The sequence below is a fragment of the Lagopus muta genome, chromosome 5 (assembly GCF_023343835.1).
Source record: "Lagopus muta isolate bLagMut1 chromosome 5, bLagMut1 primary, whole genome shotgun sequence".
NCBI lineage: Eukaryota > Metazoa > Chordata > Aves > Galliformes > Phasianidae > Lagopus > Lagopus muta.
Window position 1 is genome coordinate 25316229 of NC_064437.1, and position 17813 is coordinate 25334041.

Sequence of the window (17813 nt, forward strand, 5' to 3'; positions counted from 1 at the left end):
TATTTTTTGTTTTTAAAGAGCATTCAAGATTTGGACAAATTAAGCAGTAATTAAGATGAAAGAAAACCTTTCTACTTCAACTAACTGAGTTGCATATATATGCATACAGCTATTTCACATGCAAATGAAGTAAGTTTTCTTCTTAACCTTACAATTCTTTTTTGCATAACAAGGAGGGCATCTCTCTTGGATTTGAACTATATAAGGTAAATCTACTCAGAAACACTCAGGTTGACAACTAATAAGAATGAAGTGGCATTTCACATACTATCCTTAAAATGATACACTGCCAAAACTGGAAATTAAGTTCTTTGGAGTAATTTTGATTAACTTTAAAGGGACGCTCCAATGCTGAAAGCTCTCTCAAGTTTCAAAGTAAGTTTACTCTTTAAAATATAAAAAACCACCACAGAGACTCCAGTTCTCCTCCCTTCTGCATCTTCCAGTTAAAAATATCTGGAGGGCCAGAAAAAAAAGACAAGAATATTTGGTATTCCATACACTTCCTTCTGTCCCCGGGGAAACATGCATCTCATTTCTTCCCTTTGGGCACATTATTTCTACTTTATTTCTACTGTTATGCTGATTTGAGCTCTGGTATCCAAAGATCCTATTTCTAAATGGGGAATATTGAATTCCCACTTGCATGGCATAGGCACAGTCATTAGGAACACTGGCTGCACCCCTGTTTGCCAGTATCTGTCAATTCCAGACAACTAATGTTTATGCCTTGATGAATAATTCTTTTAAGAGTGGTAGCCAGACTGATAAAAATTGCAAAGATGTTCTTTCTAGTGATCGTACCATCTTAATATTTGCATTTCAGTTTATTATTTAAATTCACAACATACTTCAGCATCTTATAAACCAAAGAACAGATGCAAGGCTGTTGCATAGCCAGGAATTTCACATTTTCTGAATGTCTGTTAAGAAATCAATCCTTGCTGGAAGAGAAGGAGAGAACTTGTCATCAAAAACATGGAACTTCAAGTGCAGTTACCAAGGTGCCCTTCTCAGGAGGAAGGAAAATACTGAAGGAATTGGGAATTTAGAGGAAAAAAAATAATCTTCCAACATACTCATGTTGGACACAATGCAATATTTTTAACTAGCAGAAGTCAGGACCAGTCAGTTCTCCTCACAACATGGATGGAAAAAACCCTGCTTTATCTCAAAGGTCCACACAAACAATCCTGGAGAGTGCTGCTGTTCTCTAGAATCATGAGATACACATTGAGACTTACTAAAACTTAAGGTTTTTTCTTTTGTTGTTACTTGAGGAGCACACAGCTGAATTCATCACTTCTGTCTAAAGCTTTCCCATAAAATTTTTGATTGAATAATAACTTGAACTTGAAGTTCAAGTAAGATGAGAATCTCTGAAAATTTCACATTGCATAAGAGAGCACATAAAAGTTACACATCTCTTTTCTGACCCAACATTCTTTCTGTGCTTATATGGAATGTTCTTATTTCTTACCTAATGAAACCTTGATGGTGTTTCCTTGTGCATATAATCATATTTATAGCACATTAATGTTCACCTTTGGCAGTGAGAGTGATCTTCAAAATTTTCAGCCCTAAAGTAACACAACTTGAATTGCTTAAATTCAAATAGTACAAAGTCTGTGATACAGTTCCTGACTACAAGTCTCTTCAACTAAAAAACTTGTAACAAGCATGTCTTCATAGCATGGTAGAAGTCATCCAAGGCAGTTCTGAAGCTGATGGATAACCTGAAATCAAGCTACGGAAGCAAACTGAGCACTTTATGCACATCTTATCAAGCTGTGGGATGATGAAACTTCCAACTTTTTCTATAAGATGCAGCTGTTAGTCTTCTTCCACATTCTCAAAAGCCATGAGAAAGGACTAAATTGGGCAATATAGCCAAGTATTTGCAGGTATTAGGATAAGGGCAAGATACTAATTCTGAACCACAAAAGACGTAAGGTTTGTTACTGTGCTTTCCTATGTAACGGAGGCAAGTAACAATGGGTTCAAGAGGACATGGGAGAAAAACCAAGTGAAGATGTCAATGACAAGAACAAATGGAACAAAACTGGATGAAGTATCTCAAAGAAAGTGAAAATCAACAGGTTACATGAATACCATACACAAGACATGCAAATATATAAAAGAAGAAAGATCATTTTGGGGTTTAATGATACTTTTTAGAAGTATCTTTTTAGAAGATCTTTTTAGGCTGATCTGTGTAGAAGAATCTGCGCAATGAGTACGCATTCATTTAGACAAAACTCTGTTTTAACTACTAGTGAGCAGAAGGTACTTCTCTGCTGCCTTACCAGATTCAGCACTCCTCTTTAGAGTTTTATTAACCTTGGCTCTCAAATTCTCACAAGTGATCTACAGATCACTAAAATAAAACATCGTTTTCAGGACTGAGAGATTGTAAGCAGTAATATTTCAATAAAGAAATGCAGTTTGAGAAAGTTTTTCTTACCTTTCAAATGCTGGCCAAGAAGTCTCTTCACTGAGTTCAGAACCATCACTGCTACCTTGAAAAAATAAGAACGAAAGATAACTTCATTTCATCATCTACAACTCAACTACTCCTGATCTGGCTGTTTCTCCTCAGAATATTTAAGATTAAATGCATAACGTACTTCACCAAAACACTACAGTGAAAATGATTAAGGGTTTGCTTCAGGAACCTCACATGAAATTGAAGTAGAGATTAAAATGGACTGCACCTAGGTGCACGTGAAGAAGATAAACATAAGGAATCCTACCTAATAAGAGAAAGGACATTTTGAAAATGTAAGGACGATTGTAAATGCTGATTTGTCTGATTAACAGCACATGCACTTTAAAAAGTATTTAAAAACTGACAAGGTAGTGTCACATCTAGTGTTCTTAAAAGTGAAAACAAATAAATTAATCAATACGCATACAAATCTGTTATTTACTTTCCAACAACCTGAAGGAAGTATCTGGCAAATATCTGTTTTCTTTCACGGCTTTAACAGGTACAATTTTAGCTGTTACAGTACTTATAACTACTTCTACTTATGCTGTTCAAGTAATTTCTGTCATTTTTTCAGGCACTTTTGAGGATTTATTGCTGAAGGATCTGTTGTTTTGGCACTTTGACTTGAAAATTTGCTGGCTCTCCTACTTGAATATATTAAAAAAGTTATTTAGAATTACTTTCAGACAAACTTAAAAAAAAAACAACCAAACAAACAAGAACACAAACCAATCTGAATCAACATGCCTTTCTTATGGGTTCCCATAGTAGAAGAAAGGCTGAAAATAACAAGTTCCCTGTGATTTCATGCAGAAAAATCAGGAGGGCAGTTGTGCCCTGAAGAGTTAAGCAGTCTGTATATTTCTTGAGTAAATGCAGAGTAAAGATGGAAGCAATTCTCACACAGCAGGAGCAATGCAGTCTGAGCAATGAAAGTCTCAGCACTGGCTGTACCTCTCTCCATGCAAAATTTAAGAGAAACTACATGCTTTTACCTGCCAACCAATTCAACTTAGCCTGCTTGCCAAACATTAGCTCAACATCTTACTAACATGATCTAGCACAGTTCTCCACGGAATACTAGATTATTTGTCTCTCCTTGATTTTGCCCTGAAAGGAACATCCTAGCTTACTTCAAACTAACATTAAAGGTAACTTATACGGTAGAAGCAGCTAAGAGACAACAAAGTGATGGTGGAAATACTGGCTCCTATGCCAGGCACAGACTGCTGTAAGAAAGAGGAGTATAAGACTCAAGGGGTGACTAAACATTTTCTAGAAGTGTTCTTAATATTTAAGTACTTACATGCTTCAGCATTTAACTACTTAAAAGTTACAGCAGCAGGCAGCTGCTGTACAGTTCATGTCTGTGATTGTTTCTTTGCCATATTTATGAAGATTTCATGCTTCTTGATTATTTACCCTCTTTATGGAATAGCAGATTGGTACAAATCCTTTAGATTTGTACATGCATTCTGCACTGTGTCTTGTTTCACAATAGCTGGGTTGTAAAGGGACTGATGGAACAGAAACAGCTTAAACAAGACTCCAGGAAAAATAGTCACCATAGATGGCATCATCCAGCAGCTGTGAGGACAGCACATCTAGGAGCCACTGTTACTACAGTGGAGTAAGAGTTCTTACTTCAAGTAACTGCACAACAAATTCTGTATTACGAAGGTTTGGTTTTTTAATAAATATTTGAACAGGATGAGATGTTAAAACTTTATCCGAAATGACATTTTGAAGCTAACTACATTGGCTTTGCTAAGAGAGTTATATATCAAACACTATGCTAAGTATTCTAACAAAAACATTTAAAAGCAAGTGCTGCTTTTAGAAATGCAAAACAAACCACTGCTGAAGAGCTGGAACGTCATCTTTCAGAAAGTGATAATCCCTGTGACACATTCAGAACAGTGAGAAAACTTGCATGTATTCTGGGGGCTCAATCAAAAGGTTTCGTTGATAAAGCAATGACACTTCTTAAAGCAATGTTAATTTAGAAGAAAGCATAATAACCATCCCAGCTATGCAGATGCCTATGTTGTTCTCAAAGGAACTGTAATAGAAACCTGGAAACAGCTGAATTTTAGCTCTCAACTCACTCTCTTTAACAGTTACACGGAACGTATCTAATGGGACTTCTTTCAGATTCTAAGAAACTCAACGTTTTCTGCATAACAAAATACATTAAAAAAAAAAAAAAAACTTTCCTCAAAAGAAAAAGATGTATTATATCCCTCAATTCAAAACAAAACAGAGTGAAAGGAACTGTTTAACATACTAAAAATTAGATGCCTAGCCAAATTCTGTTTAAACATTAAAGTGCACTATTTAACCACCACCTCAACTGGAAATATTTCATTCATTCACTACTTTAAAAATATATCACCTTCTTAAATTTTTCTCAAGTATGTACTCAATATTTGTTTTTTTTTCCAACAACCTCAAGCAGGTCTTCAGGTTAAACTTAACAAGAAATTCTAGGCAGTTCAAATCATTTCTATTAAGTAATCTGCACGAGTTCTGGTTTGATTTAAGAAACCACCTGACACATACTGTTATCTTTCTAGTTTCCTTTATTACTAATAACACAAATACTACAGAGCAGAAAGGCCTTTTCCTTCCCCAGGAACAGCAGCAATTGCTAAAATGGGCTTTCGCTCACTGTGCTGACAATCAGTGGAGAACTTTCAGGATTGCTTACCCAGAGCTCCAGAACTGCAGCTGAATACAGAAGTGAATTTGCTGGTTGCACTTCTAGATACACATACACATGCCTCTGCTGCAGCCACCCAGAAAGCGAGGTTAGGCTTCCACTCCTGTGATAGGGAATGCCTAGACCATGGCATACCCATTCCCTCCCACCAATCACAGCATCCATTCGTTGCTGAAAGTCTGAGGATATGGAACATTTAACACAGGCTTCCTTTATCCATAAGTTAGTCCCCAAAGTTAAACAGGTGTTAATATAAACAAACCAACCCCAAAGAGCTTAAAAAGTATTCAGACTAAAAATTCTTTCCCCTTCTCAAATCTGCAACTGACACTCTTTTGGCTCCAGTTACACAGTGTTTCCAGAGCTCCAGTCACTATAGCCAGTGACTGACCTGACAGAGCTTGAAATTCTAATGCAAAAACATAAAATACTGGTCAGTAGGCCTGATCCTCAATTGTTGCAGCATGGTACAGTCTAGCAAATGCCATGGAGATGGGCTTTGTGTCCTAAAAACTTTCTGCCTTGTTAAGTCTATTACTATAACAAAATTTCTCAAATATTTGAACTTGTTCAGTATCATGTACTGTATGACAAAATTTAAGGAGCTCAACACTAATGGTGTTAAGACTGACTGATAACTCAATATACTGCCAGAAAATCAACACACAGACATAAAATATAACTAGTAACTACTTTCATCCAGCTAACAAAAAGAACAGAAGCCATAGGATACAGATGGGGCAAAAACAGGTTGTGCACAGCTGCACTGGTCACAAAACACAAACAGTGAATGCCCTCTACCAAACACTATTAAGGATTGGGGAAGGCCGGGTGCTGAACGTCCCTTTTCTCTACTCAAATCCATGTATCCAGCTGCACATTTTTAATTTGAAGAACTTCACAACTCTGCTTCTTTTTTTTTTTTTTTATTTAAACCATATCCCTAAGAAAGTAGTAGTTCACAACAGCAGAGAAGGGGGAGCCACAATTACAGCAAGAGATTGGCACCTACGTTCTTGTGTGAAAAGAATATTATAAAAAATAAAGAAAATACTACTTCTGCCTGTAATCCTACCCAACTTTGACCTTCTCCATCTGACTGCTGACAACTCAGGAGTCCTAAACACCTGAACAGTACACGATGGGGTAAGACTCAAACACACACTGGCTGTGTAGAGTTCTTCCCTACTGTAAAGGCTGCCAAAAAACTGAAAATATGCATGCTGTATACCTACACCTATACTTCATTTATTCAAAGAGAAATATAATCTCTTGTAGGATTCAATTGCTTCATGATGGAGAATTAATAGACGAATTCAATAAGAAGTTGATAGCCTTGTAAGCATTTTATGCCAGTTCAGATTTGCCAAATGTACTGTTCCCACAAAGCCATTTTCTTACATTAATTTGCATTGATTTCAAACACCTTTCTTAGACTACGGCATTAATTTCACTGATTGCATTAACATAAAGGCTCAAGTTATCCTTGACCAACTGGAACACACAACAAAATACAAATGCTTCATAGCTTTAGTTTTTCAGACCTTCACCCATAGCACTGCAGACTAGGGAAAGTAAGAAAAAAAAAGGTCTAGGAAGAAAAGACCAAAGTTAAAACTTAATTTGCATTTGAAACTCTTACAAATATGATCTAGAAATGTGTGTTCTTTGAGTTTTTAAGCTTCTAAAATTTAACTCTCAATTTCAGCTGTTTCTTTCTGTGGTCTTACTTTTATAACAACACTTAACTGGTGTACCCATGAGAATGCATGTTCAGAAACCTCTCAGGCAAATTTACCCTGCATCTGGTATGCTGGCTGGTGTAAAAGGAGAAAAACCACACAGAAGCAATATACGAAGAGGTGATTTTACACACTCCCTTCACATCTGCAGAATTATTTGAACAATCAAACAGACGCAGAATACAGCTTGGCTGAACCGTGCTGGAAATCCCAAACTTCTATAAACATGAATGAAGGTAAACAATGCTGCAGAGATACCTGAAGACACTTGAGTATGTGAAGAATTAAAAAAAAGAAAGTATAAGTAAATCAGGTAGTGCTAGAAAATTGTATTCTTAAAAAAAAATCCAATAACCTTATGAATAAAATAAAGATTTACGCTACCTATGAATGCAACCATGATCTGGCTGCCCAGGGAGGTTGTGGAGTCTCCTTCTCTGGAGATGTAAAAGATCTGCCTGGATGCCTACCTGTGCAACCTGGTGTGGGGAACCTGCTTTGGCAGGGGGGTTGGACTCGATGATCTCTGAAGATCCCTTCCAACCCCTACAATTCTGTGATTCTGTGATCCAAAGAAATCCAAAGAACTGAAGTATTTTAAGGACAAGAGTCATACAAGCTTTTTTTAGCTGCCCCCTTGAGAATGAGATGAATCACACCCTTGAAGATACCATCTCTCCACGTGATTATAAAAAGCTCCAGATGACTAGCTCAAATGCAGCTGTTGAAAACATGAATGTCTAAACCTCAGATGAGACAAATCTCTGTTGTTAACATTTCTGAATTCATGTAAACATTTCCAACTTCATATTGAGTATGCCTGCTCTAGTGTTTCTTCTGCTTAGAATATCTGCAGCACTGCTGGTCTTGCTCAGTAAAATCGCAACGGAACCAGCTGCACATCTGGCTACGTTACTCTACAATGACGATACTGCTGCTGATCTGCTGATTACTGAGTGAAAGCTTCTATCATAGATAACTGGCCAAATACAAATGGAAAGAGTCCTAAAGTATATGAAGAAGCAGTACACTGGAGAATCTTTGTTTAAAAATTGCTTTTCTGAACTGCAAAAGGACGACAGTTGTTAATCAGCAGAAAAGGCAACCAGCATGAGGTCTGACAAAAAAGAAATTTGCATGCTCCAATGATTTCAATCAGGCATGTTCAACCTGCAGGCCACACGTGGCCCCACATGATCACGAACTTAAACATTATTATGTGATTTTTAGTGATATTTTTCATGAGATGATTGTGTGTAGCACAGACCGCATAGGAACACTGTGCAGGGGAGGGCACAGGGCAGTGCCAGCTCTTCCCCATGTCTGCCACATACACTCAGTCAAAACAAAACCCACACATACTGCATTACATACTACATTACTGTGCCACTTGGCAAGTAAAATGGAGAGATTGCTGATAACATTTCAACCTACACACACATGTGCTTGCCTGTGAAGACATGTGTTTTTTTTGTTATTAAGTGGACATGGATGATTTTTTAAATTATCAGGACAAAATGCTAAAAAGATTTTATGATTTGCAAAATGAAAAGTTCAAACAGCTCTGAGCCTCAAAACAAAAGAGTGATTTAATGTATAGTGAAGTGGCAGTCATCACTAAGGCCACATTCAAGCTGCTGGCGTATCAGAAACAACAGCCACATTTTGAAGAGGAATCATTTGTCCAAAAACTTCAGTCCTGTATGGGCTTTTATCTAAGAAAAGGCAGTCCTGTTCCCAGAGCAACAGGCTTAAATCCACATTTATGTGCAGAGAGAAGAATAACACTTTTTTCAGTGCATACTTTCAGAAGTTTTCTTGTCCATCTTTTGAAGTTGTGTAGAACCTGTTAAACCACCTCTGGTGCAGTGACTGTACAACTTCCAAGTACTGAGTAAACAGAACACTTCAAACCTGATGGAGGAACTTAAGCAGCTTCAATCGACTTCTTTAAATACTGTTGAGGCAGCAGTACAGAATGCCAGACAACTAAGAGTTCCAAGAATTCTCCATTAATAAATACTGCAAGCCTCTATATAATTTACTCTATATACGCATTTCTGTTTTCTTTTATGTATTTATCTATCTGTCTTTTGCATCACAGAAATTTTTATAATCAAGAGGTAGCAAAAGCACTGATGATGCTGGACTCTGTCAAAGACTGATAAAAACCTGAAGTATCTGAACAAAGGGAGATTGGAGGTGGAAGAGAATTGAAGAGGTGAAGCTCTAACCACAAATGGTGATCTTCTGCAGAACACTTAAGGCTGATGTTTTACAAGAGATTTTAAAAGTCTTCTAAAGGGGGCAATTTATTCCAGCTTGTAAGAGTGACTTATCAAGTTGACAGTTGACGGTTGATCTAAGCAATACAAAAAGTTGTAAGATCCACAGATTAGACCAAATAGGAAATCCCTGTGTTCCCCAAAACATCTAGATGGTGACAGGTTCCAAATTATACCATATGAAAAACTGCCTGTCAACTCTGGCAAACCTTTCCTGCTCAACTCTAATGAAAGCAAAAGAATAATCTAGCCTGAGAGAAGGATCATCTGTAGAAGTTTATTGTATTATTTAGACTGAAAACATCAAAAGTAAACAGCTAAAGCACCACATTAAGGATTCAAATCAACTACACTAAGAAAATGACAATGCTACATCTCAAAGTCGTATTTCCTACCTAAACCCTGCATAATGCTGAGAAGTTTCTAGGATGACAGTAAACTGCATGAGGACCTTTGATCTCCTGTATGGTGCAATCCCAGAGAAATGTGAGCTGTGTGCTGCTTAAAAGCACCACCGTTCCTGCTGGATGATTATGGCAACTTCTGCCAGAGCAGGCAATCTACAGACAACTGTCAAACAGTACACATTTAATAGCGGAAGCTGTCTACTCTGATTTAAGCTGGTGCCACGGATTCTCTTATTAACATAATTTTAAAAATCACTGCCCCCAGGTATTTGATTTTTCACAACAAAAATCTGGTGTTTGCTCAAATTATGGCTTTCTTCTCAGTAAAACACAAGAGCAATTCCTGAAAACGATAATTTGAAAATAGATGACCTTGTTTCTCTTGCTGGGGGAGAAAAAGCAGAGGTGCTTTCTACAGTTACATCATCCAAGTAAAGATATATCACTACAAAAATCCTATGTTACCATAACCGTGTAAAAAAACTGAAACACCCTACCAAACAAATTATTTCAAGAAAAGGTACTGTGACAGAAGTTTAATTTCTCAACTCTGGCTGCAGTCAGGTAGATCTGAGAAGCACTTGCCTTCTCCTCCCCTCCCTTTATGTTCCTGAGGGCAACAGGAAAAAAGAGCAACTTATGGCCCACCAGAAACTCAGGAAGCAAAAAGGATACCTTAAATATCCGAAGATAAATAATTTATCAAAATGAAGTCTATTCTGACATTTTGAAGTACCTGAAGGTTAAATTGCTATCTGCTCCTGCCAAGATCTAAAGGCAGTTATCAATTATGCTTCTAAAGACTGTCAGCAACTTACAGTTCTCACTGTCAGTTTTATAAGGCATTTCAAATACATACCCTGAGACCATTTTAATTCAGAGCAACTTGGGGGGGGGGGAAGCTGGAAGAGAGAAAAAACTATGAAAAGGTGTTGTGTACTTCACTCCATGAGGTAGGAGAGAGGTAATGAGGGGAGTATCATTTAAGAGGCTATAAAAATAATGGCCCACTTTTTAATAATTTGTTACCCTGTGGTTTATGCTGTACAATTTATACTACCTTTCCCACACCTACATTTCTCAAGTCTGCTTAAAGTAGAATTGGTATTTTAGAATAGAACCACTGCACATAATGTCCATGCTAAAATCCTTACTGAAAGGCCATTTACTGCACAAGTATGCTTACAGTTCCCACCTATTGAAATTCCACTAGAAAGGGTGGAGCTTTCTGCCTGCCCTCTCGATGGGACGTGAGGCTCCATGACGCTGTCGTCCAGCAGGTGCCTTGGTCCTGCGTTAGGGAATGTTGCGCTTTTGAATTCAGCTGTATTCATCTTGTGTATGAAACTAGGAAAAAATAATGAGAAAACTTACATCATCTCTGATATATTTCAGAAGACACTGCTTTAACATGCTGAAGGATAACACGCAACGTGTTCCAAAAGCCTAACAAAAAACATGGTGCAAGTGATAAATTGTTGCAAACACGCATTTAGACGGGTGGCATAGGGAGCTGCAACACTACATAAGTGACAGGGCACGAACACTATTACCTGAAGGAACTGCTAGTGTCAAAACTACACAGTGCTCTTTGAGCCAAGAGAAAATTGGAAGGCCTTGAATTATTTTTAATATCGAAAGGCCTTATTGTCTTATGTAACACTCACATGATTAAACTTCAGAATTTCACTCTAGCCTCATATGAGCATCTAGCAACTAAGCTTATAGAATAAGAAGGTTAAAGATGAACTACAGACAAGTTACCTTCTTGCATTTTGAAAAAATGAGAAGGGAAGCAATGAGGTAATTATCAAAATATCAGATGCACAACTAGATAGATACAAGAAACTCATACCACCAATATGCAAAGTCATAAAAGTCTACAAAGGAGCTCTCTCACTACAAGAATAGAAATGAGAATTACTTTTTAAAATTAGAACTGAAATAAGATAAACTCAATGGCAGTTCTGTCAGTTAGAAAAATCTATTTTTACTAATTTACTAGCTATTATTCAGGCAGACACACAGGCTTCCTAGTTTAACTAATTATCGGCTGTGACACTAGCACTACCGTTTTGAATTTGAGCTCTAGGCACGAACTGATCTGCAAGTGAAATACTGCGTACAAAACACAGCATTTTAAAACAAAGCCTTCATACTGAAAGATAATACATCAGAAGGCTCAGGATTTTCAGGTTAAATAAAATGCTGACTTGTATCCCAGGCTGTGACACTTCCTATGCCCATGCGGAATCAAGTTCCGAGGTGAAGGGGGTGTTGGCGGCAGCAAGGCTCCTTCAGCTGCAACATTTTTCCGTCCACTTTGTGGCGATGCTCCAACTTCAGAGGCTGGGAACAAAGACAACATTACTTCCAAGTAATATTAGAATTATTATCAGGGATACTTCTAAGAAAACAGTGGACAAGCTGCAAAGACCTTTCTAAACTCAACTAGCAAGAGGTGCCCCATAACAAAATTTAATGACGTACTCCTACTGATATTTAACTGACACAGCTTCTTAACAAAACCTCTCTCTTTACAGACCAATTCAGAATTTTCATTACCAATGTACAGTGTTTAGACATCATGCTTCTTTATTAGCCTAAAGTAAATTGGCTACACAATCACAACTCAAAAATAATGAATTTGGCAGCACGAAGTCTTTTCACAGGTACTGAGCACTTACCTACTAAATCTTCTCTGGAAGCAGCAGAGTGGGGGGTGCTGGTACCTGGTTCTATCTTTAACGAAAGTCTGCACCAAAGGAGAACTAAAAATTAGCAGGAAATAGAGGTGTGCAAAAGGAAGAGTTTTGATACATATGTAAGTTTACAATTGAATGTTTCTTGGTTTTGTCATTGCAAGAAACAATATGATGTCAGCATACATCTTGCAGCTGTGTTTAGCATACGTTATATCCAAACATTTTTTTTCTTTCATGTGGAAAAATGACTGCAGCAGGGCTCAAGGCTTAGAATACAACATGTCAAGGCATAATATAGTAAATGAACCCATAGCTTTGACTCACACAGACCAGAACAAGCAGTACCATGCTGAAGGAGGACTTAAACCAATAGCAAAACTTACACTACAGCAAAGCGCTGCAACTTCTACTGATGATCTTTAAAGTCTTTTCCAACCTGAGCAATTCTCCCTGCCTGGGAACAAATATTTATATTCACTGTACCCTCAAGATTTTGTTTTTGCTATGAAGTGGGCCAACTCACTTGTCTTTACTGTTACAAAGGCCAAAATCCTTCTTTGGCTTTTCATAAAATATATTATCAACTTGCTTGCATCGATAATTCAAGCTTTTTCTACAGCAGGCATTTTTAAATGCTATTTTCAATAGCACTGTAAAGGAGGCAGACTATAAATATCTAACATCTCGTCTGCACAATTTGCAGAACTATAATCGTTGAAATTAGTAAGCATGGAAAAGCATCTATTTATTTTTAGGGAGAGTTATGTTTGAAGTTTGACAGTTCCTTTCCCTCCCATCACCAGACTGCTCAGCAATGATTGATTACAAGTTCAACTTTCTTAAATAAAATCCTTCAGTAAGAAAAAACGTGGACTCGAGTCACAATGACTGTTCTTCAGTTTCAGCCTTTTCCAGACACTTTAGGAGATAAGAAGTAAAACAGTTACTTAGAGTAACAATGGCTCTTCAGAATACACTCCTCTCACACAGAAAACATTTTGACTAGAGACATACATGGCCCACAGGTAAAACGTCTACTCAGACCTTCTAAACAACAGTCACGTTTCTGTACTACTTTCAATTGTCTCAGTCTCCCTGCTATCAAAATTTGGGTTGTACAGGGTGAACAGGCTGTAGCTCCTTCAGCAATAAAATTCCCTTCAGTACATATTCCTGCCTAAGGAAGAAGGAAGGTAGAAACTGAATTCATGAAAAGAATCTGCCAGTAAGAATCAGACACTGCAGTTCAACTTGAGGGTTTGTTTTAAATTGCAGTGCTTGACCACAAAGCTTTATTCAGTGATAAGTAAGAAACACTTCCTAAATCAGGCTATAGAATATTTTGGTGAAAAAAAATAAGGCTGGATACTTGCACAAAAATGCACATAGCGTGCTCCAAAGAACAACTCACAAATCTTAAAGGATTATACACATGAAAGGAAGTTAGGTGGTTAAACTCCTGCCAACCATCCTTTGCCATAAACGTGGGTCCCTACTTACTGCCTTTCAATAAATCCATATTAGACCTATAAACAGTTTACCATTTAACAAATTGTTATTTTAGAAAAGATAATCTGTCCCTTTAGCAAGCATGCCCACTCCCACCATTAGAATGCAGCTACACAAGCAACTGATTCAGCACAACTAAGGTGACAAACTTCCTGGGCAGGCAGGATGGGAATGGGTGGGGAACCTCCTCAAGCAGATCAGCCAGTAGCAAACAGAAACCTTCTTCATATGTAACAGATCTGCTGCAGGTCGCTTCCTATCCTCGGGGCTTGTTCCTGTTTCTTGCCAGAGATTTCCAACCCCCAGTTTTTGCTGGATGCCAAATCACTTAATACAGTAATAATCTTTTCATTAAGAAATTGGACGCCTCTGTCTAAGGTGGCACACTTTTTGGGAGGGGCAGTCAGATGCACAATGTCTCGATTCTCAAAAATGAAGTGTTTACACATTTCGCACTGTGTAACCCAACCCAAGGATAAAAATAAAAAATGGGGATTTATAAAAGTGAAAGCCTTCAGTAAGAACTTGGGACCGGGATGCATAGATTAGTGCGTCATTTTTCATCAGAACAAAGTATATCTGCATTCTGCTCAGCCAGTAAGATGAACCCCACGACAGAGCATTAGGTGTGAGCCACTGGGATGGGCTCTTCATTAACAAACACTTAGAGGACTGTAGATTAATTACAGTCAGACAGAAAAGGAAGAAACCATGCCATCCAGCATGCTGTTATCCTATCTTACCAGAGGACCTTGCTGTAACCTCACAACTTGCAACAGATGCTCTGGAAGCAATTGCCTGCTGTAAGCAGAATTTTAGAAGTGACAGGCTTTATGTTCTGAAGTTCTTTTGTCATGAATTACAGTCAGTTACAGCATTTCATACTTACTTATAATTGTCATCTTCTACAAACTTTTGTAGTTCTTCTATGTACTGAACCGAGTTTAGATATTTCTGGACGTGAGGCAACAGAGGAATATCTGGAGAACAGATGACATTCATTATCACCGTACCGTTCAGTAAGCAAAGTTATTTTCCAGAAAGTATTTAAGCAGAAACAGATCACTTACCTTTTAATGTGAGACAGAGGTACAAACTACAGTTTCTATTGCTCCTGAATTCTGTAGTCCTCCAAATTCTCATGCACTGAGTTTACATTCTCCACTTACATAAACCAAGTATGTTTCCCTGTAGAGCACTTTGAGCTGCTCTGCTTATCAGATTATGTGGAAGTGAGATGTGGGAGAGAACCCCTGGCCAAACTGAAGTTTCAAACCTGTAGGACTCTATCTGAGGGCTCCTTCACAGACCACATTCTCATTATATTGAGCTTTCAGTGGAGCCACAATCCTCTGCTAATATCACATTCCACCATCCCAAATGCAGCTTTACAACTTCACTAGAAATTGAAGAGAGGGACTGTGAGGGAGACCACCTTTGAAGAAACAGTACTTTATCTGATGCACGAACAGCACTGTAAATGTCCAAAAGGCAAGCTGTACACATTTTTATTATCTCCAGTAAAAGAAATACTCCAAAAGCAATCTTAATATTTTTAGAAATCATCATAAAGTTATGGAACACAGAGATGTAAGTTATACTGCATGTACCAGCAAAACTACTATTAAATGCAATGTATTCCACATTTTTCTCTAGAATGTACGTACTGCAAACGTGTGTGCGACTTAAGGAAAAGGGAACTTTACTCTTTTATCCCATGCTGATGCTCTATCATAACTAACAACATCCAAATAAACTTTTACACTTTTGAACTGAGAGGGCAAGGCAGAAAGATGATGGCATACGAAAGGGTTACGCCTTGCTTGCATAGTATTACAGAAGAGAAATATCAAAGCTTTTGAGGTTGCTCTTTAACACCGCAGTATTCACACGCTAGCTTACCATATTCACAGGACTGTTGTAAGTCTGAGATAATTCGTAGGATGTTGTTCATTAAGTTTGTTCTTTGCTCACTTTCCAGAATGCTCCCCGTCGATGGGTATGCAGAATCAATGTACGTCAAGTCTGACAGATAAATACCTGAGCAAGATTAGAATGGAAGATTTCCTTAGTGTCTCACATTTACCAGAAAAAAATTGCAAAGAATATTTCAAAGAATTTCTTGCTTTCATCGACAAATTACCTCAGTAGGTTATTTTGGATATGCCCGAGATCTTTGGCAAGATGTACGAGAGCCTTCAGACCTCAAAGTAAAACAGTAAGAATGCCTGGACTTCCGAGAAGATACATCACCATACCTCCTCTGTCTGGGATTGAATCTAAGTTCCGCTCCATGACTTAGACCTTAGTTTTTGTACCCCTAGCTCAGCTGTATTTGTAGACGCCATGGGCACAGGCACATGGTTTTCTGGCACAGAAAGTCTCAGCGGGACAGAAAGGATCCTTTTTTCCTCCTGCACTGTGCCAGGCATGCACTAGCTGCCTTGAACACTGACAGCATCCTTCCAAATTTCGAAGTAATTACAAGAGCTATCTGAGATTACACACAGCTACTCATGAACCTATTCTTCTGCCACGCTACCAGCAAGAAATTCCCCTTGACAATTATGAAGTAATCACATAATGCTGAAATACCTGATTAAGTTGACTAAGGTTTTTAGAGAGCCTACTACTTAATTCCTCCAAAATTCCTCCACAAAAAAAGCAACAGAAGTAAAAAACATCTCATCTACAACTCCTCAACCAGAATGAAAACTCACACTCAACTTGTAATACGGGAAAAGTTAACTAGGCAAGAAGTGCATGCATTAAAACACAGTATGAATTGTGCAGTTTCTATTCACCGTAACTGCTAAGACCCAACCTTATTCTTAGGTCTTCAAGTCTTATGTCTTTTTTCTTCCTCACCAGCATCGTAATTTCACCATTCTTTCATCCTTTGATTATGCACAAGGGGCGAGTCCTCCTCCGTGTGAGTTCCTGTTACTGATACACTGCTCATTTTGCTTATTTTCATTCTCCATCTCTAGAATTTCACCTAAAGCCTAACCTTTCTCAGCCCAATTAAATGAAACACCCTGACCAACTAATCCTGCCATTAAAAAGCAACTGCGCTTCTACATCTTTCACAATATAGAGATCCTACATGACTATAAAAATATCTAAACTTGAAAACATTATTGGAGAAACTTGTTTCAGTCATAGGGAATTTTTAAAAGTATATTTTGCTTCATGCTCAGACTTGTATGACCAGAATCATAACAAAAAGCGTGGCTTTACAGGTGGAAGGCTGTTAATACAATCTCACTAGAACAGCAGTCGTGTTTGTATAGCACCCAACCAGTACAGCCCTCAAATGCGAGCTGGGAAACTCTGGGCATCACTCCAAAATCAACACATACATGCGCGTGTGCGCACACACACAGAAACAAATTAAAATACCTGTGGTTGAAAGGTGACATATAAAAAAGTGAATTAAAAGGTATTACACATGACCTGATCTAATACTAAAATTCTCTGTTTTCCATTCTGCTAAAATCAGCTTATTAAAAAAAAAAAAAAAAAATCTGAAAGATCAGATATTCACATTTACACTGCGACGTTATCCTGACTGCACGAACCTACCCCTGAGCTCAGCTTTGTTAAGCAGTGTCCAAGCAGGCCTTAAAAAGCCCAAACCTACTCAATCTTTCGTAGAAAAAATAAAAATCAATCATGCCTACTAATTATAATTAAAGAAATCCCCTGTGAAGAAGCACCTGCAGTATCACGCACGAGCTTAGAAGCCAGTTGCACAATTCTCTTTCTGAATGACTTAAGCAATTCAGCATGGATTTTTCTTTTATCTCCATCAAGAGCTTTCCTGTAGAGAGCTGCTCTCTAAAGTTATTTGGCTCATTTTTACAGAGTCTAAAACAGTCCTGAAATTGTATGAAGGTCATTCTTTCCAGTGTAACTGGTTTGTCTTCTATGAAGAAATCGATGACAGTAA

General features: G+C 37.9%; 1 protein-coding gene across 8 annotated transcripts in view; it reads right to left on the reverse strand.

The window, feature by feature from the left end:
• Positions 1-17813, reverse strand: part of RALGPS2 (Ral GEF with PH domain and SH3 binding motif 2) — a 110517-nt gene that overhangs the window by 15560 nt on the left and 77144 nt on the right. For all 8 annotated transcript variants that reach the window (XM_048943812.1, XM_048943815.1, XM_048943808.1 and 5 more), the window contains 6 exons: positions 15764-15901; positions 14751-14841; positions 12335-12402; positions 11861-11996; positions 10843-10994; positions 2465-2519 (listed from right to left, as the gene is read on the reverse strand). In XM_048943812.1, coding sequence (XP_048799769.1) covers positions 2465-2519; positions 10843-10994; positions 11861-11996; positions 12335-12402; positions 14751-14841; positions 15764-15901 — 640 coding nt within the window. The remainder of the gene's footprint in view (positions 1-2464; positions 2520-10842; positions 10995-11860; positions 11997-12334; positions 12403-14750; positions 14842-15763; positions 15902-17813) is intronic.